General features: G+C 39.4%; 1 protein-coding gene across 14 annotated transcripts in view; it reads right to left on the reverse strand.

Annotated features, from left to right (window-relative positions):
- The window catches only part of KIF21A (kinesin family member 21A), a 165,434-nt gene that overhangs the window by 74,250 nt on the left and 70,014 nt on the right, over positions 1-21,170 (reverse strand). For all 14 annotated transcript variants that reach the window (XM_037889118.2, XM_037889107.2, XM_043551328.1 and 11 more), the window contains exons 4-11: positions 20,216-20,365; positions 18,826-18,960; positions 14,659-14,826; positions 12,526-12,641; positions 8,188-8,383; positions 5,482-5,671; positions 3,677-3,740; positions 2,857-3,060 (exon numbers count right to left, since the gene is read on the reverse strand). In XM_037889118.2, coding sequence (XP_037745046.1) covers positions 2,857-3,060; positions 3,677-3,740; positions 5,482-5,671; positions 8,188-8,383; positions 12,526-12,641; positions 14,659-14,826; positions 18,826-18,960; positions 20,216-20,365 — 1,223 coding nt within the window. The remainder of the gene's footprint in view (positions 1-2,856; positions 3,061-3,676; positions 3,741-5,481; positions 5,672-8,187; positions 8,384-12,525; positions 12,642-14,658; positions 14,827-18,825; positions 18,961-20,215; positions 20,366-21,170) is intronic.

A 21,170-nucleotide genomic window follows, 5' to 3' on the forward strand; every position in this document is an offset into this window, starting at 1 on the left:
CTTAGATATCTGACAGTTCCACAGCCATGCTGGCCAGCTGATTTCTGAATTCAAGAAGTTTTATGATAGGTGTTCATCAAGGGCTAAATATTCTAAGCACTGAATACCTGTTGCTCCTTTAAAAATGGGCACTTAGGCATATAAGCAGATTTTCAGGCTAGCTTAGAGTGACTGAGAAACACCTATTTAAGATGATGCATCACTAGTCACACCGACTTATGTGACTAGAATGATACTGTATAAAAACTGGTGACACAGGGCACCCTCAGAATTTATTCAAATGGTACACATGCTCCTCCTGACTCAGGGAGGAGACTCAGGCAGCGGCTCATTGCGGTCAGTGTGCACGCTCAGACCCTTCAGCCAGTCCAAGAGCTCCCCCACTGCCCTGGTGGAAGTAGGGGGGTGCCAGCAGCACTGACCATAGGGGAGGCAGGGAAGGGGTGGAAAAGGAGGAGTCGAGGGCCAAACCCCCACCCCCATCCTGCTGTGAACAGAGACCCAGTAGCTGCCATATTCCCTCCTAGCCACGCCAAAGACAGCAGCATGAGTGGCCCTGCCAACTACACAGGAAGTATTGGTCTGGGGAGCCTGCATTCCTACTGAACGGGGGAACTCCTGCCACAGTCCCAGCGATGTGGGCTAGGACGGGAGGCCCTGGCACTTCCATGAGCCCCTAGCTCCTCCATTGGGTGGGGATCTAGGTGCCCCAGCCCAACATCTCCACCGTGGGTGTCAAGTCCCCAGCTACGGGGCCACCCATGCTGCTGTCCCAGGCATGGCTCAGAGGGGAGGTGGCATTTGCTGGGTCTCCACACAGAGCCAATGGTACACACTGTGAGTAAGGTACGTACGGCTGTGGGTGCCACTGGGTGACATGGGACAGCACAAATCAAATCTTCAGAACATTATGCATGTACAAGGGCTATGCTAGTCACGCAACTTTAAAAGAATGAAATCCATAACAAGGTACAGTACAGGTAGAGCAGCTAAATGCTTGTAGGAGACAGGAGTAGAGGAAAGAACCCCCAAACTTCAGGGCAATTTGTCCATTTATAATTCATTAGCTAATCCATTGCTGACTACTGAAATTGCAGTGGAACAAATGTAGAGAACCCTCTACCACAAATGCCCATTGTACAGTTTCATTAAGTAGATGGGAGGAATACATAGTTAACAAATATCACACCATACCTGTATGATCCCCCAAACCTGAACATTTCTCAATATTCAAGGGGTTTTTCCAGTGTGTTTTTTAACTACACACACAACAGCAATTTATATAGCTGTATACTTTATACAAACCATATAGGTATTAATAAACCATGATCCCATTCAGTAATTGCAAGGATACAAAAGTGAACCCAGATGCAGCATTTTCTGAGCCTCCCCATCTGAGCAGACAACAACAATCATTCTATTGCTTAGGAATTAAACAAGGACATGATTTACATGTTATAGACGTGTAAAACATATAGGAGCACATGCCCTGATAACCAGCCTAAGCAGTTTTACACCAGCCAAGGATCTGGCTCACAGAATTGGCCAATTCTGGAGTTCGGTCTCCTGCTTCTATGGTCAATACCAGAGACTTCAAAAAAGGAAAAAAAATAAATAAATAAAGTTCATACCCCTTTGTGTAATTCTGTACATTGGGTAAAGATTCCTTGAAACCTTCAAGTGACCAGTTCCTTCTATGGGCTTGACCTTGAGAAGCGCTGAGCACTCAGACTCTAGTTTAGCAAAGCACTTACATAGTTTTTTTAACTTTAAAACAAGAGTAAATCTCAGCACACATGCCTAAATTTAAACACATACCAAAGTGTTTTGCTGGATTGGGACTACAATTGTCAGCACCTTCCAGGATTCATAAAAAGACATCTGACTAAGAGGTGAGATACAAGTGTGTGTGTTAAAAAAAAAAAAAAAATTTGAAACTTCCCTGCAGATGTAGGCACAAAGGAACCTAGTGACCATGAGAAAGGGTAAATTTCTACAACTAACAGTCAGTATTGTTGTCAGTCACCTCTTGTGGTTATGACTTTTGTAGATATGGGACTCAATCCAATAGATATTCCTTATACAGAACTACTGACCTCAATTTTTCATATTTGTAGCAGATTTTTTAAAAAGTTGTGAAAATTCTTGATTACTTATTTGTGTAAGTTTCAACAGTCAATAAAAATGACATAATAAATTAAAAGCATGGGAAGATTTCGGAGAAAAGAGAACTATTTGAGATTTAGAGGAATCAATGTATCAATGAATGGATCCTTGCAGTCTGAACAGATATCAATGTCTATGCACATTTCAATGGGTTAGAAATTGAATAAAAGAAAATAATGAAGCATGGTGTCACAGTGAAGTAGGAAGTCTTGAATAAAAACAGGGATAGAAGCTGAAGATGTATAAGCAAAAGAAGCCATTCAAGAGCTACTAATGGACTTGCCAACAGCTGTTCAGGATATTTTTTGAAGCGAGCTACTTCCTTGTTTCAACAGAGTATAAAAAATAGTTATTTTCTCTCACTGAAATCTCAGACTTGCGTGAAGACAAAACACACATAATTTGTACTATTATAGTTTCAAAATTATTCTGAGTTTCAAATGATAGAAACATGCACTAGGATAGAGGCCCTGATTCTGCAAATACTATGTGCTTAATTTTACAGAAAGGAAGTCAGTGGAAACACACATGCATAATGTTAAGTATGTGCTTAAGTGTTTGCAGGATAAGCAGCTTACACCCCTATCCTGTGCAAGTATCACAATACATTTTTAAGGCTCACTGGTTAAAATACATCCCTTTGCATAAAAAGGATTTAAAACATTTAAAAATATGGATTTTAAATGCTACCTCTTTTTCTTCTTCTTTTCTTTTTTTTTCAGTTTTTCTAAATCTTTCTTAGCTATATCAAGAATTTCCAAAGTCTCTTTTTCTGAAGAAAGGACAGAAGCAGAAAATGCTGAAGGGCCTCCAAAATATGATGGTCTTGTTGAAGCTCTTGACAGACTGCGTCGAAGATTTTCATTAACTGCTTCACTTTCTAACAATTTTGCTCTAACAACAAAAGAAAACAAAACCATTAGAAAAAGGCGTCTAAGATATCATGGAGTTAGAAATACTATGGATATATAAATAATATAGTTTCACAGCACCTGAACCAAACTGTCTTCAAACTTAAAAACAAATTCTAAGCCATTGTAGAACACATATAAAGTATTAAGAAAAACCACTCTGACATTTCCAGGGATCATACCATTTCATACCATGACCCTACCAGCTCACTAATGCTACATGAGAATTGGGTTGGATCACTACTTGCAAGGTAACCTTTAAGGAACAGTGAGGTTAAGTCCAAAAAAGTTACCAGTTAAATTCATAACAATCTTTATTTTCCTTTAAAAATACAGGGCATATACAATAATGATTTTAGATTCTACTTTTGTTATCAAGGTGGTGGTGTGGTTTTTTTGTTTGTTTTTTAAGTATTTTCTCAAATACCAATACTTATACAAAGTTACCAGGTTCTGCTAAACCCTAAAGCTATTTCCAATGTTCATTTTCAGCCCCGCCAGTGACATAATGAGTAGCAATTTAGAAAGCATCTATATTCTGAAAGGTTTTTCCTGCCCATAAATGTGACTCAAAATACCACAGCATGTTGTACTAGTACCTGAGATCTTCAATTTCCTTGATATAGTTATGAATCATGTTGCTGATTTCTTCATTCCCATCTCCTTTGAGAGAGATAGAGAAAGTGACGTAATATAACTTATTCACAATAAATTAGTATGGATGCAGTGGAATAGGGCTATTAAAAAAGGTACATTGTGATTTGGGTTTCCCACTCTTAATTTTCTCCTCATATGTGAAAAAATATAGATATATTTCATCCATAACCTGAGAATGCTGCAACCAAGCGTGTTTCTTCAAAAGGAAATGAAAAGATCTGGTGAAATGAGGAGCTTAACAGGAATGTACTGTATGTCTGTAAGTACTGTGTCACACTGAACAGCTACCAGTCTTCAACTCAAATGACATTCTCTCTGAAGATGTAACATTAAAGTGGTTAGGCATCAAAAATCTTGAGACACTGGAGGTTAAAATGACAATCCCTGGGTTTTGGCCTAAAATTTTCCATGTAGAGGAACTTACTGTTTTCTGTGTCCTTTAATTTTATTTATTTCATTATTTTATTTGGACAGTTTAATTTTCATTCTTTTCTCCACTCCTGCTGATGTTGATATCAATACCAACAGACAACAGAAATGCACACTGATTCCCAATAGCTTGGCAAATGTGGACTTTCCCATGTTGCACAACCCCATCGTTGGGCACAAGGGGGAAAACAGCTTCTAAACGTGCTTTCACCTCCTCTGCTGGCTGCAATTTTATATCTGGGAAAACTGAAGCTTCTCTAGGTTTTAACATGGAATTGGTCACATCCACACAAGTCAGACAAACCATATAATACAGTGATTCATAGGACTGGGTATGCACACAGCCTTTAAAAGATAGCTATGAAGTCAGTGTAGATGAGACTTTACGGCTGTTTATGCTGTAAATAAAACTGCCCCCAGCTGGATCACCACTGCCCCCAGAAGTTTCATTGACATGCATATAGAGGACTTCAGAGGTGTTTTATAGCAAGGCTAACACCTTTGTTAAGGAATGGCCTGGCTATTCCTCCCCAGAAAAATTCCCATAATTTTAACACCAGTACAGATGAACCAGCAGGAGCTCTAGTATAGATGAGCATCTGGTATGCTGAAAAGCAAGTTTAGTTAGCACAGTGGTAAAATGGGTATTGTCACAGGAGCTTTATCTACATTAGGCCTTCCACCAGTTCTAACACTGGTTCAGCTGAAGTAATGGGATTTTTTTTTTTTAAATGATACCCAGTAGGCAGGGTCTTTGACATGTGAGTTTACAATGAGTTACCAGTCTGAAATGTCAGTTTCCTCATTTGTGTCACAAGTTCAACATTATTTAAATTTAACTTTTTCTGTTTATTTTCTATATTAGTTAATGCTGATAATATATCGATCATAAATGTAATATAGAATATGTACATAGCTCCTCAGATTGCTCCGTAGCAACATGCAAATTGAAAAGTAGATAAAGCAATTTCAGTCTACAATGTGAGGAAATCATGACAACATCCACCCATTCTGTATCTCGGCCCCAATCTAAAGCAAAGCATCTAAACACACGAGTAATCCCAGCCACTGGGACCATTCACATGTTTAAAGTTACTCACATACTGAAGTGGTCTGGTCAATTGGGGCTTTAAACAAGTTTTTCACTACTAAAATTTCTAAGTAATACAATGAAGACTGCTAAGAGGGGACTTTTTCCTGCAGAAGTAGGTTTTGTAGTTTCTGCCCTAAGTAACCTGCAAGAACTGAAAAGCAAGAGTTTAGCTTCCTCATTGAAAACTGTCTAATACATTTATTAATTTTAAAAAGTACGCAATACCTGCTCTTGCAAGAACCTGGTTTGCCTGATCACTCATAAGCTGTGTTATTCTGGCTCTTAATGCATCAACAGTCTCTTGCATTGCTTTAATTCTTACACGCAGGTTGTTATTCTCTGTTTGCAGCATAGCATTTTCATGAAACATGTCATTGATGCTTTCCATACCTTCTTCATCAATAATCCTTTTGCCCTAGAGAAAACATATTTATTACTAGTTAACACTGATCCGAAACAAACATTCATTCAACTCAGAAAAGGCAGTCCACTTAAAATTCTATACACTTCCAGAGACACTTCAAGGTGGAAGCTATCCTTCTTTCAAAGATTACTGTAATTTGCATAATTCTCAAAACAGTTATGTGCTGCCAGTATTTTAATAACAGGTTCCTACAAAGTTCTCTTAGTCTGTGATAAGACACAGGAACATGTGTTAGCATGGGTGAGGAAATGAGTAATCCATCCCTTTTCTTATTAAGACAAAAACATTTTCTCATAACCATAACCAAGGAAGGAGACTGCCTGGTAAACAAACTTAATAGTACATTTCCTGGAAATCATAGAATCATATAAGATTAGGGTTGGAAGAGACCTCAGGAGGTCATCTAGTTCAATTCTCTGCTCAAAGCAGGACCAACACCAACTAAATCATCCCAGCGAGGGCTTTGTCAAGCCGGGCCTTAAAAACCTCTAAGGATGAAGATTCCACCACCTCCCTAGATAACCCATTCCAGTGCTTCACCATGCTCCTAGTGAAATAGGTGTGACAGGTTAGATCACAGAACCCCCCTGGGGGCTGCCACCTGATGTGCCAAGACTACTTCTGCCCCTGCTTTCCCTGCCAGCTTGGGACTCCAGCACCCCGTCTTGCTGAGCCAGACATTCCAGTCTGCTCCAACACAGACCCAGGGTCAGAACCACATGCCCCAAAGCTGCAGACTAACTGAAAGCAATTTAAGAAGTGTTCCTGTCTTTAACACTCAGATGCCCAACTCCCAATGGGGTCCAAACCCCAAATAAATCTCTTTTACCCTATATAAGTTTATACAGGGCAAACTCATATATTGTTCGCTATAACACTGACAGAGAGATATGCACAGCTGTTTGCCCCTCCTCCCCCCAGGTACTAATACATACTCTGGGTTAATTAATAAGTAAAAAGTGATTTTATTAAATACAGAAAGTAGGATTTAAGTGGTTCCAAGTAATAGCAGACAAAACAAAGTGAATTACCAAGCAAAATAAAATAGAACACGCAAGTCTAAGTTTAGTACAGTAATAAAACTGAATACAGATTAAAATCTCACCCTCAGAGATGTTTCAATAAATTTCTTTCACAGACTGGACGCCTTCCTAGTCTGGGCACAATCCTTTCCCTAGTACAGCCCTTGTTCCAGCTCAGGTGGTAGCTAGGGGATTTCTCATGATGGCTGCCTCCTTTGTTCTGTTCCACCCACTTATATATCTTTTGCATAAAGGTGTGAATCCTTTGTTCCTCTGGGTTCCCACCCCTCTTCTCAATGGAAAAGCACCAGGTTCCAGATAGATTCCAGTTCAGGTGACATGATCACATGTCACTGAAAGACTTCGTTACCCACTTGTCAGCCCACAGGTATACAGGAAGACTTACCAGTAAAACAGAGCCATCTACAGGTAATTGTCCTGGTTAATGGGAGCCATCAAGTTTCCAAATCACCATTAATGGCCCACACTTTGCATAACTACAATAGGCCCTCAGAGTTATATTTCATATTTCTAGTTTCAGATACAAGAGTGATACATTTATACAAATAGCATGACCACACTCAGTAGATTATAAGCTTTGTAATGATACCTTACAAGAGACCTTTTGCATGAAGTATATTCCAGTTATATTACATTCACACTCATTAGAATATTTGTATAAAATCATACAGAGTGCAATGTCACAAGAGGGTTTCCTAATATCCAACCTAGATCTCCCCTATAGCAACTTGAGACCATTGCCTCTTGTTCTGTCATCTGCCACCACTGATAACAGCCTAGCTCCATCCTCTTTGTAAACCCCACTTCAGGTAGTTGAAGGCTGCTTTCAAATCCCCCCTCACTCTTCTCTTCTGCAGACTAAATAATCCCAGTTCCCTCAAAATGTTTCTATTTTGTTGCTGAAAAAATACTAAGTAGGCATAGTACAATATGAATATTCAACGTGTATAACTTTCACTGTAGTTTTAAAAACCAGAGTCCAGAATTTACTTTGCTGTTTCAAGAATTCACTGTAAAACCATGATCTGGTTTCTTGCCAGTCAAACCAGCACAGGAATCTCTACAACTGAGATGCAAAATTTCCAACCAATATAAATTGTTTTAATTACATGATAGATTTCTAAATCTTTAACCAACACAACAATAACATTCCTAAAAAATGACACTCTTACTCATGTGTCATCCTCAATTGTTGTGCAATCTACCCCCACAGCTTAGTGAATGAAGTGTTTTCTGTATAGATTAAAAATCACACTCTGCCTTCTGATATGCAACTTTCACTGACATCAACAGTAGTCATGCGTCATATCTGAAGGTAAAATTTGGGATGCCACCACGTGCTATGTAAGTTAAAGGTATTATTCTATTCTTTACTTTTGTGTAGTAGAAGTAGCTAATAGAAAAATGAGTTGTAAAATGTTAGTGATATTCTAAAATAAAAGAAACCGTAATAAATTTACTTACTGTTTTGTACTCCATAAGTTCCATCTGAAGTCGTGCAATCTCACTGCGTAAACCATTGATTTGTTGACTAGCCCTGTCCTGATTAACCATCACCTTGTTCTTGATGTTTCGTGCCCGATTGGCATACTTTAGTGTGTTCAAAGTTTCCATGAAGTCTCTGTCTGAAGGGCTCACACATGCTATCATGACTGTTTGGCTGTGAGTTACAGACATAGGTCAACTTTATAAATTGAAACAAATACTCTTAAATTATGCAAAACAGCCCATGTGCCATGGCATGAAATACATCAACTGAAATAAACATAGATACAAAAGTACTGATTTTAAACTAACTTTAAAAATGTTCGAATCTGACTTACACCATTAAAAGCATGGAAATTGTGAGTTAATGCTACCATATTGTCCTTAAATCATCTTACTTTAGCATATAAGATGCTAGATCAGAGGTGGGCAAACTTTCTGGCCTAAGGGTCACATCTGGGTATGGAAATTGTCTGGCGGGTCATGAAGGCTCACAAAATTGGGGGTTGGGGTGCAGGAGGGCGTGAGGGTTCTGGCTGGGGAAGCAGGCTCAGCGTATAAGGAGTTGAGGGTACTCTGGGCTGGGACCGAGCGGTTTGGAGGGCGTGAGGGGGATCAGGCTCCGGGCAGCACTTACCTCAACCAGCTCCCAGAAACAGGGACATGTCCGCCCTCCAGCTCCTACATGGAGGCATGGCCAGGCGGCTCTGCGGGCGGCCCTGTGTGCAGGCACTGCCTCTGCAGCTCACGTTGGCTGCAGTTCCCAGCCAATGGGAGCTGTGGGGGTGGCGCTTGGAGTGGGGGCAGCGTCCAGAGCCTCCTGGCTGCCCCTACGCATAGGAGCCAGAGTAGGGACATGCCGCTGCTTCCGGGAGCCGTGCTGAGTGGGGCAAGACCCCGACCCCACTCCCTAGATAGAGTGCCGGAGCAGGGCAAGCCCCAGACCCCACTTCCCAGTGGGAGCTCGAGCTCCAGAATAAAACGTCTGGAGGGCCAGATGTGGCCCCCGGGCCACAGTCTGCCCAACTCTGTGCTAGATCAATAACTGATCTGAGATTCTACAAGTAAAATAAATGGTAATTATTTAGCATTTATATAGTTCTTTACAAATTCAAAGACTTTACAAAGAGAAACTCATTAACTGTCTGTCACATCATTATTATCCCCATTGTACAGCTTGGGAAACTAAACTGGAAAAGGTAAATAACTTGCCAAAGACCTCAATGTCAGAGCTCGGACTAGAACTTAGGAATTCTTCTTTGGCTCCCTTCATGCACTCAGGCACCAATTCAGCAAAATACTTAAGTATGCGCTTAACTTTAAGCATGCAAGCAGTCTTATGATAGTGTGAAACTGATGACTCAAGCTGCAAGTTAAGCATGTTTAAGTAGTTTGCTCAATCAAGGTCTTTGACATAATAATACTACTACACTTCCCTCTGACACACTGAGTGGTGACTTCAGCTCTGCTTTACCATCAGACTTTCACGATGAACTGTTTTAACAAAATTCATTCTATTCCCTTCATTTTACTTTTCCCTTCAATTTAAAAATAATATGAAAATTAAGCAAGTTTTCATGTCATGTACTGCCTAATGCAAACGCCTATCAAATAAAATAGCTCAGTAAATAAAAGTGCTCATATCTTTGTATGCATAATCCAGGCAAAAGATTAATATTTAAATACTGCTTCAGAATTGTTACAGCATCAACCTTTGGCCAGGATTATGCATAGTGAGAACAGTACACATGGACACAATAGCAGCACTCCCATCATCTAAGGTCCTTGGGGTGCAGTACAACGTAGATGGACTTATTACTAGCAACTCTTATTATGTAATAAAAGATTGTGTGTGATATGTCTACAACATATACAATATATATATTCAATGGAATGTTACAGTACCGAAAAATTATAGAAGAATTAATATTGCACACAAGCAACAGCTGCTTTTCAAAGTTAAAGAACTCTGATATTTAGAACAAAATTAATAGAAGTGACTTGTCCACTTTAACAGGTGTGCTACACAACTAACGAAAATAAGTACATACTGATTCCTATCACAATGAGAATATTTATGGGACAGTCAAGAGGGAAAAAAATCTATTAATTTGATTTCTGCAGGGACAGTCAGGATTTCAAAATGCGGTTAGCCATCCTCTGTGAAATCTTTTGGCAATTCCAGGTTTGGAAAAGAGATCACTCAGTCACAGCCATAATGGATTGGTGACATATCAAAACAGTGTCATGCACCTGTTAAAATCTTTTTAAAAACAATATGATAAAGGTTCTGTCTGAGTTATCACACACATACTAGAGTTGTATATCTAGGTTCAAAGACAATACCCTCTTCTGTGACAGCAAACACGATATCTGTTTTTAACTGGTTTTATTGAGAGACAATTCTGGTTATAGACTAGCTTTGTTTTCTTCTTTTCTTTAGGATTCAATTCAGCATAACGTCATTAAACATATCTGTGGCATCCTGAGTCATGCAAGCTGCATAAAGGCCAAGGAAGATGACAGTGCAGGAGGCAGAGAGAGCATATGCTCAGAAATCCTGAGGCTACTCCCAGGAGATGGACTACAACACTTGATGATCAGACTGGGAGAGTCAGACTCCACCCCAAAACAAGAAGCACTCATAGATGACTATCTCCTGCGTAACCTGACATATGCAGCTGCTGTTGGAAAGCATTTCCCCAAGTGAGTTGAAAGTAGTGTACATGGATATGTATTACAGGAGATTTATCAGCCAGCAACTGCGGAAGCTCTTTCTCCGTGATAGGGCTTATGTATTTTAAATTATTATGGACATTTGCATGGAAACATTTGTTTGATTTTCTGGGTTCATCTGAGCCTGAATGCTTACTGCTTAATTAGCTGGTTAATGTTTATGATGACTTTGAAGATGAAAAGAGCTAGCATACATTAAGTACAGAGTATTATTTCTCACTGAAGTCGTAATCCTCCGTTTGTATAACAGTCATCTCCACAGTAACTAACTGTGATTAATGTTAGAGGCTAAGGATTTGACTAGAGGAATATAAGCAGGAGAGAATTAACTCTTTAAACCAAGCTTGGAAAACTCATGAAAAAATATCAGCTCAGCCACAAAAATCTACTCAGCTCCTGTTTACAATGATGACTGATATTAACAAAAAAAATTGGTCTTTTATCCAACTATTAAATCTCACACACGCACAAACCCCAACCCTGCAGCAAATGGGCAAGTACTAGTTTGCAAAACCACTTAAAACATACAAATGTTAGCAGCAGCCAGGATGGGGGGGAGGGGGGGGAACGGGGACACTAAGGTGTGAGGGATTATAAAGAAGAATAGTGCCAAAAAATATTGTGGGGAGGCAAACTGGATTGCAAAATTAAAATGGCAGTTAGATCAGGAAATCCTCTTGGGTATTTATTTGTTTGGGTTTTTTTGTTTTTTTTTTTTATAAAACACTGCTGGGATTGTTACAATAATAATAAAATGTTTCAGAATTATATTCATATTGATGAACTCATCTCCTTTGTGACACTAACTGTATATTGTAACACAACAAAGGCTGGTCAGAACATCCCATGTAAAATAGGTCATGTAAAAAAAACTTCTGCTTCAAGCAGAAAGTGACTACAACTTCCAACCGCATTCTAATAAGGCCATGATGCAACAATGAAATTACAACATTTGTATGACATAGTTTAAAAAGGATTCTCCTCTTAATTGGCAGCTAAGATGTCAAACAATTTAGCCATAAGCAAAGTATAACCACAATGCCACTGAAAGGGACAAGGTCAACTAACTTAAAATTTTTTCCTTATGTTACTGTATCACCTTGGACTATTGGAAATGAAATTAATCTACTGTAGCTTTTGAGCTGTAGCTCACGAAAGCTTATGCTCAAATAAATTGGTTAGTCTCTAAGGTGCCACAAGTACTTCTTTTCTTTTTGCGAATACAGACTAACACAGCTGCTACTCTGAAAAAGGTTTATACTGTTAGTGGTTTTTTTAATTTCACTCAGAAGGAAAATATAGTGGTCATTTTCACTTTTGTTCATACTGTATCTTACTTTCCAGTTCTCATTCACTAACACAATATAAAAAGTATTTTTATTTCCGAAAGGATAAAGGAAAGTTTTCATTTAAATTATACATTTCTAGTCATCTTGAGTTTTGTAATAATATACACAACAACCAAAACATTTTAGGTCTCATATAGTAAGCTGATAATATTCTTTAAAATTATGCAGTCCTTTACCAGAGCCATCAAACCCGGTTTATCACAAAGTAGTATATAATAGCCAATTTTCATACCTATTTCCCCCAAGAGAGTCTTGAAGTAGTCTTGTGAGTTTTGAATCTCTGTATGGTACATGAGTTGCCTTCTTACTTTTATCCCCCAGTGCACTTATTACGTTGCCAAGTGCCAGCTAAAAAGATGACAAATTTTACAACAAACTTATTATCAATTTTAAGTTATCTTATCTAAAAAAATATTTGTTACTGACCCAAGGACCGTAATTTTGTTATGCACTATTGTATATTTACATGCTCACAATAATAAATTAAATGAGTGTTGCAATCTGCTGTCTTTATAAACAAGCAGGTTATATGGCAAGCATATGTTCTCTTAATTAATCCAAAATAAGGGTCACATGTAGCAGTATTCATGATTTTGTTTTGTAACAGCCATTTAATTTGATGATTGTTAAATTTATAAGCTATTTCTCATAGAAGGTATCTTCCTTATTATATTTAATTTTACTAAGTTTGGTTTTATATTAAAAGAAAAAAACAACCAAACATCTTGCATCAGTATTATTCTGACACAAAAATGAGTATTTAACACCTTTGCAGATATGAAAGGAATACCCTGAATTTTTTGATTTATTGAGGTGCTAGTATAGAATTCTTTAGTTGTGATTTTTCCGTTACCACAGACACTACATTGTTATAGCAAGTGTTTACATGGTATTTACAAACCATCTATTGCCTGGATCCTGCAAAAACCTATGTACACGTGCAATTCCATTTCCTTCAATGGGATTATTCATGTGTGTAAACATATGCAGTATCAAGGTCTAAATTGTAAAGGAAAATAACCACTGTCTTTGAGGTCTTCGCATCTATGGCATCTCAGCTATATTTCTTCTTCTAAATATATGCCACAAGGTGGCACTCTGTACAATTAATTCCCAATATATTCTTGTAAAATGTCTTAATTGAGCCAACTATTATAAAATTTCAGATTCAATGCTACTTTCAGTAGTGTTCCCATATGCTTGAATTTGTTTAAGTTATTTGCCACCTCTGAATTACAACAAAATGCTATAAAAGTAATTCAGTGAATTAAAATTTTAATGTTTAAAATATTTTTTTCTAAGTGCAATTATGGTGACTTTATAAAAGCAGCACCTTATCAATCAGATTTTATGCATGTTATATTTTTGTTACTAAAACAAGCATGTAAGATTTAAAAAAACTCAGAGAAACCAAAAACTCCTGCTAGCTCTGCTGAGTCAGTACAATTTTGGGAAACTAAGCTGAACTCTTTTCTGCCTCTCACCATGTTAATAAAATTGTTAACTAAGCTCCAGTTGCAGAATCTTTATCACTGGTGATACATGAGCCAGAAAGAAAGAGAAGTTATGATCTGATCACAGGCTAAGTGTGCAGTCTGGCTGTTAGAAGGCATGTTTTCACCCGTAAAATGAACAAATTTGGTACCCAGTCCTGTAAAGAAAATTGCATAGGCAGACCCCTTATACCCACACAGAGCCCTAATAAACCAACAGGACTCCAAGCAAGTGCAAGGATCAGAGGCTTGACATGGAGTCACTTAAACTCTGTCAATTTGCCCTGTTTGTCTGGGTCTTTCACACAGCAAAAGGGGAGAGAATTTTTTTTTTAATAGTAAAATTCAATTGTAAAATCATCGAAATAGACAGGGGTATACATAGGACCAGAAACTACTTTACATTTTTTTTAATGAATTATATTTCAAGTTGATTGTGTCCTTTTAAAGAAATATTTTGATTTTCATAATATCACTATAAGCCTAGCAATCTACTATAATTTTTTAATTCTATTTAATATTTTACTACAGCAAACACATTTTAATTCTAGCTTTTGTTTGCTGTAAGTACTGTACAATGTGACTGCCGCTAAAATACTTTAGCTAAAAATATTTTCTGCAGTGCCCAAGTTACTTTCAGAGAGAATTACTGATACCACAATTTTCCAGTTACAGTCTAGTGCAACCCAGGAATCGTTAACAAGTATGGGAACCTAGTTAGAACTGCTATAAATTGTCATTTCTTAGCTCTCATACTAAAAGTCCTTAGTTCAGAGCATCACTAAACATTTCCACTTCAGAGATTACTCAATGGAAGAGAATGAAAAACAAGAAAAGGTTAACAGCCTAACAAAACAAGTCTTCAATCTTACTAGTCCACAGTTGATTGAAATGCCTTCTTTTGCTCTCTCTCCAGTAGCTCCTGTACGCTTTAATCTTTCAGATCCTGCCAGATCAACAAAATGGAACTTGGCAGTAAGGGTTTCAAACTCATTAGTCTGAGAAGATTCAGAAATTATCTTGGTATCTGTCACGTTGTCCTGCAACAAAGAAAGAATTCATAAAGCTTTGCAACAAGAAAAAATGTAAAACACTTTACTGCATATTAACAAGGCTTAAATAGCAATTATTTGACAAGGGACAGTGCTGTTCCCTTCCATCTCCTCAATTTATTAAACTAATCTCTTTTTAACAAAGCAATTACTCCCAAATCCTCCTCAAATTTAGGTTCACACATGAACACGTTTTTCATAAAAAGTCAACTTGAGACAAATATCAGCACCAAAACAAAGTTCCACACATGAGTGTTCAGCCTTAACGGTTCCAACTGTTTCTTAATAGAGAAAAACATTGTATTAAGAAATGAAAAAAAAGCTAGACAGCTGGGCAAAAAAATTTGATCATAAACCTGGATCTTCCCCCGACTCACCCCAATAATTGGTTAAAAATGTATTGGTTAATGCATTGTGTGTCACCTTCTAAAATAACATACATTTGCTTAGTTCATCAACCTGCCAAAATAGCACAGTGAATGTTAGCTAAAGATCCACTGATTTAATACTCTATAATTCTAGTCCTGATCCACAACTATCATTAGGGCATCACCCCAGACTTACATTTTAGGAAATGCTTATTTTCTTCTGATCCTCTTCCCAGCTGCCACTATTCTAGCAAAACCCACATTTTAGACTGGGGATGAAGCAGGGGCAGGAGAAGGGAGAAAGAGGTTAGGAAAAATTCACCATCTCCATCAAGATGGTAACAAATGCTACCAGCACACCCTTATCTCTTCACACCAACTGCATAAAGTCTGTCGGGCACCTTATCTTTAGTGGCTTAAGCTATAGGAGGGTTTCAGTCAGTCATTCTCAAATCCACATCCTCATGCATGGCAGCAAAAACATTCTCTTTCATTGTCATAAGGCCACACCAAAGCATTTTTTAAGAAAAGAATTAGTAGTCCTTAACCTGAGGGAAGTCAGAGAATTTCAGACCTGCCCTCCAACATCTCCAAAACACCACCCTGCACTATGGGGTTTAACATCTCCTGGCAGAAGACCAAGATCCAGAACCTCAGGGATAGGCCACCAGAGCCCCCAGTACCAGTGGGGTCAAGTATCATGCAAAGTGTTGGCAAGTTCATCTACCTAGGCTGAAAGCAAAGTTCAAACCATTGCAGCAAACTGGATGTTCTTCAACGAACAGGTCTCACCACCTCCTGTATGAAGCCTAGGTCTTGCTTAGGAATGCAACAATATCTTTGCGCTGAGACAAAGTTCAGGACCTACCAAACCTGCATACTGCCTGTGTAGCTATACCAGACAGAAACCTGGACCTTCTGAGAAGGCGGAAGTGGAGCAGCAAGAGGCATTCCACGTGCCCTGTCAGTGCCAAATTCTGAGCATAAAGTGGTTTGGCTTCATGTGGAATGTCATAATCCCTTCCTTCAATCACATGCTATATTCTAAAGCACCACTGCATGTCCTTCAGCAGTGTCATCAGGATGGACAAAAGCACCCCAGCACAAAACTCTCTTATCACTGTGCAAACGGGTGCATGTCCTGACCTTACCTGGCACCACGTGTACGGCCACCCCAGAGATTAATGGATTCACAAGACTGAGCCAGATTGAAGAACTTCACTATGCCATGCCTGGTGTGATGCCATCAACTGTGGTTACTCTGGCTGGTGCAACAGTCCTTACTAGACTATGTGTGTTTGATGCTGCTGTTTACCCTGGAGACTGACGACTTACCCATCCCAAAACAGATACAGCATAGGCAGCAAAACCTAATGGTAGTCCTCACTCTGTCCTGCCCATATGGCTCAATCCTACTGTGGAGGAAACCTGTGGGTTAAGAAGATCGTTCCTTCCCTGTGCTTATTTATTTACTCCTTGGATCCTCTGCTAAGATTGGCATCAAGGGAACCAATTAGTGTCTGTTTTCATGGCAATCTGTGCTGTGGACACGTTCATTGAAGCTGGACTAAGACCAACTCATTTCATACAGGTGTATTCTGCAAACTGGTTAAAATATTACAAATGTTCAAATCACTACCAATATGGGCTGTTTTTAAAATTGGTGACCAGAGTGTGATAGTTTTTGCATCCCCTCAGCCATTAGTGGTTTTTGACTGCAATGTTTTGTGGTTTAAACTTACTAGAAATCAAGCATTTCATTTCTCACAGGTGATTTTGTAGGTTTCAAAATAGGCTATCACCATGCATCATTTTTCTTAAGAGCTGCAGTACCTTACTTCTGAGTCTGTAACAGTTATATAGCTAATTTATACCTCATGTGCACACACCCTTTCTTACTCCTTAAATATTAACACATCCTTTCATTCTTGCTAACTTAGAAAATAAACTATAGGTTTAAGGACTTCTCTAAGTGCAGAGGGAATAAATGTAGATGATATAGAACCCTTTCAATCCACTGCACACCCAGCTGCCTACCCTCCCCGAGCAGCAGAAGCTACTACTGCATGCTCCCTCCTTCATCTGCTGTGCTGTCTGCCAAAGGAGTAAATCTGTTACCCTAGTAACAGATGTCTCTAGAAGCTGCTGTCTATGGAAAAAAGCAAAACCTGAAACCTGAACTGCGTCTTTCCCTGCCCCCAACTGATTATTTATTTGTATTCCAGTTGTGTCCAAGGGTCCCCATTAAGATCAAAAACCCATTATGCTAGACACTGTAGAAATACAAGAGAGCCTTTTAATCAGCTGCAGTTTGGGTTTCAGGATCCAGTACTGCCATATACCAGATCTTCAAAAGATCTTACTAAAGCTCCCCAGAAAAGAGGATGTGTAACTAGTATTGTCAACCTCAAGAGATCAAAAATCATGACTCAAAAATCATGATTTAAGCCCCCCAAAAATTATGAGATTTTTTTTTTATAAAGACCATGGGGGGGCTGTTTGTCTTTTGATTTTTGAACTCTTTCTGCACATCTCCTGTGTGTGATAATTAGTGTTGCCCACTCTTCCACATTCATTGAGTAAGATGATTTTGGACCCTGTTGCAGAAGCTCTCACCCCCATATCTTCCCTGCCCCTGCCCAGCAGTTAATTCTGTCCCCACCCCCATCAGTTCAGCACCCCAACCCTCACCCCTATCAGTTCGACCCCACCATCAGTTCAGCTGCCCCAACTGCACCTCTCCTCCTCCTGTGGTTCTTCACCTCCTTCTCCCAGCCTGGGGGGGCTGTTCTGGGGTCCCCCTCTCCCCCTTCCAGGAGTGGGGGGAAACTCCAGAGTGTCTTCACCCCGCACCCCCCCGCCCCCGTTCCCAGGTCAGGTAGCACAGGGAGGGAGAAAAGAGGGGCAAGGAGCAGAGGAACCACCCTTCCCCCACTGCTCACAGGAGGGGAGCAGAGCTGCTCTGAGCGGCTCAGCTCTTTAGCTCCCTCCTGTGAAAATGGCTTCAGGCTGCTATGGGGGCAGGAGATTCACCTTGGTTGGGACCTTGTGAACGACCAGCTCCCAACCAGTTCTTAATGGGGCTCCACCTAAAATAGGGCTGGCTGGCCCCAGGCCCCCTGACCCTTAAAGGACCCCAGTTACAAAGTATTGCCAACTCTTGCTATTTTTTCATGACATGATTCTGGCTAAGGCTGGAGTCCATCCTTGCAGTGTAGCGAGAAGGTCCACCCTCCTAGCAAATTTGAGCCTTATGATTGGTTGCCCGTCTGCCTCCCTGGCAGAATAACCAATAAGAGGTTCGTAGGCAGAACTTCCTCTCCCCCTCCCAATAGCAACTGAAAGCCTCTCTCACAGGAAGGGAAGAGGGAACTAAGCAGCCCAACAGTGGCTGATTCACATATGAAATTGACAAGTCTACTATTGCCTCCAGCTATGGGGCTGGTTACATGTGCACAGATTAGATCAAATTATTCATAGTGCCTAGCAAATGGCATGGTGATGAGTGTGATATTTTTACTAAACGTAATTCAAACACAGAACAGTTGTCTGACAAATCAATATTCACATTTGGAAAAGTTGTGACTAAAGCAAAGTACTTTAAATCTGTAATACATACAGTGTCAACTGCAGAACAAACTCTGGTTTGACACACGTGTATAGTGAAGATGGCATGCGAACGTGAGCTTTGAACATTCATCTGAGTACTGGCAGTGGTTCGAGATAAAGCACCCAACTTCAAACACTGTATCATCTGTAAGAGAGACAAAATGTATATATTCCATTTTTTATTTTTTTTAAAAAGAGCAAGAGTTGCTACACTTACCTGCCTGCACTTTAGAAATGCTCTTGCTATAAATAGATTGTTTCCTTTCTCAACTAATGTTTCAGAGGCTTTTAATTGAAAACTGCATGGAATCTTATGAGTGGACTGAAGAGTTATGTGGTTTCACTGTGGCTTCTCAGTACACTCTTCTGAGCTTTTTACAGCTATATTACTCAGTGAGTGACAAGAAGATATCCCTCCGTCACTTAAAGCAGTAGTGTACTAGAGCACCATCTACAATACAATTTCCCACATTAGTGCCAAGACGGGCACTAACAAGATTTAGGGACAGAATTTTAAAACCATTGCAGTAAAATTATTCTGACCAGCAAAAATGCATTTGAAAAAGTCATTTTAAAAATGCTTTCCTAACATGGGAAAAGTAGTATACATAGGGTCTAGGGTACACATACACATGCTGGAACTACACTACCATCATAAAGCTATGCTAAACACAGCTCCTGTTCTTTCTTAGGGCTTGTCTTCACTACTGGAGAGACCGACGCTGCTGAAATTGATGCAGCAGGTGTCAATTTAGCGGGTCTAGTGAAGACCCGCTAAAACAACAGCAAAGCACTGTCCAGTTGACTCCGGTACTTCAGCTCCCTTGGAAGAGTAAAGTAAGTCAACTGGAGAGCATCTCCCGTCGACACAGCGCAATGAAGACACCGGGGTAAGTCGACCTAAGTTACATCGACTCTACAACGTTATTCACGTAGCTGGAGTAGCGTAACTAAGGTCAACTTACACGAGTAGTGAAGACAAGCCCTTACTTAATGCAGGTCCTATTTGTATCAACCTAAAGACATAAAAGAGTGCAGTGTCTGAAACAAAAGTTCTCATCTCTATTTTAAGCTTAAGTTAAATTGCTGGGCTTCAGAAGTTTCTGTCACTACTGAAAAGGAAGTCCTACATTTTTAGTCATTATGTTTATCAGATGTTAGAAACTGTGAACAATAGCATTAGTATTTTCTACCCACCAGCACCACCACCCCCTGCCTGCATCTATGGTTTGAAAATGGTTAAACTTGAACTATAGTAAGAACTGAGGGCGGTGGGTGGGGGGACAGACAGACTGATAAATGAGTCAGGGTTTAACAAGTTTGTCCATCAAACTAGAGACAATCCATATTTTTATACTGGGGATGCATATGTTATATATAAACTTATTTTCATTTATCACCTCTGCTTCTCCATTCACAGTTCGTGTTGTAACTCCTACTGTATAAATTCCTCCAGTTGAATCTTCATGTATTTTGATATTTGATTTTTTATTTTTTGCATCGATATCACGTGTTGTATCAAATAGATCAAGAACTTCTTCATTGTAAAGCTAGCAAAGAAAAAGGCACAAAATATTACTTTTGGTAATAAATTTCTAAACAAAAAACAAAACATATACATATTACCTTTACATAACATTGTAAAATCGACTTCTCACAGGAGATTCATCAATAATTACCATAAGGGCCACTGTATAAAATACAGCATTAGGAGAACAATCAGTGAACACAAAAATGACCAGAGGTTAATTATCTATGCACTTTTACTATCTAATTTAAAAAACATGAGCAATGTCAATTTGAGCCATGTGGCAGGGGGAGGAGTGGGATGGGAGGGGAGAGAAATTCTATGGTGAAGCCAACCCAGAGGAGACACTCAAAGCTAGCGGAGCAATTGCAGAAGCAGTTTCAGTGCAAGGCACCTTTGGACACCAATGATTTCAGACTACTTTCTATAGTTTTACTTTGGACATTCTTTCCCCTCTGCCATCTGACTGTTTGCTTCAACCCTCCTTCCACTCAGTCCCTCACCCCACTTGCCTGACATGTTCCTCTCTATCCTTCCCACCCCCATCTCCCTTCCTCCGCTCAATGTCCCTTCTTTGGTTTTTCCTTTTGGCTAATCCCTTCCTGTTCACCCACCACTGCCCTATAATACACAGAATATCTAACTAAAACAAAAAAATCCACCCCATCCAAAAATATTACATGAAAAATACCAAAAGAACCACACACAATAACACTGTGAAACTGACATGGAACTTACAAGTCATACTCTAGTTGCAAGTTAGAAAATACGTAGGTAAAGGGTCTTGTCTATTTAGATAAGCTCTTTGGGGCATTGTTTCTTACTCT

This window comes from Chelonia mydas, chromosome 1, assembly GCF_015237465.2.
Source record: "Chelonia mydas isolate rCheMyd1 chromosome 1, rCheMyd1.pri.v2, whole genome shotgun sequence".
NCBI classification, from domain to species: Eukaryota; Metazoa; Chordata; order Testudines; family Cheloniidae; genus Chelonia; species Chelonia mydas.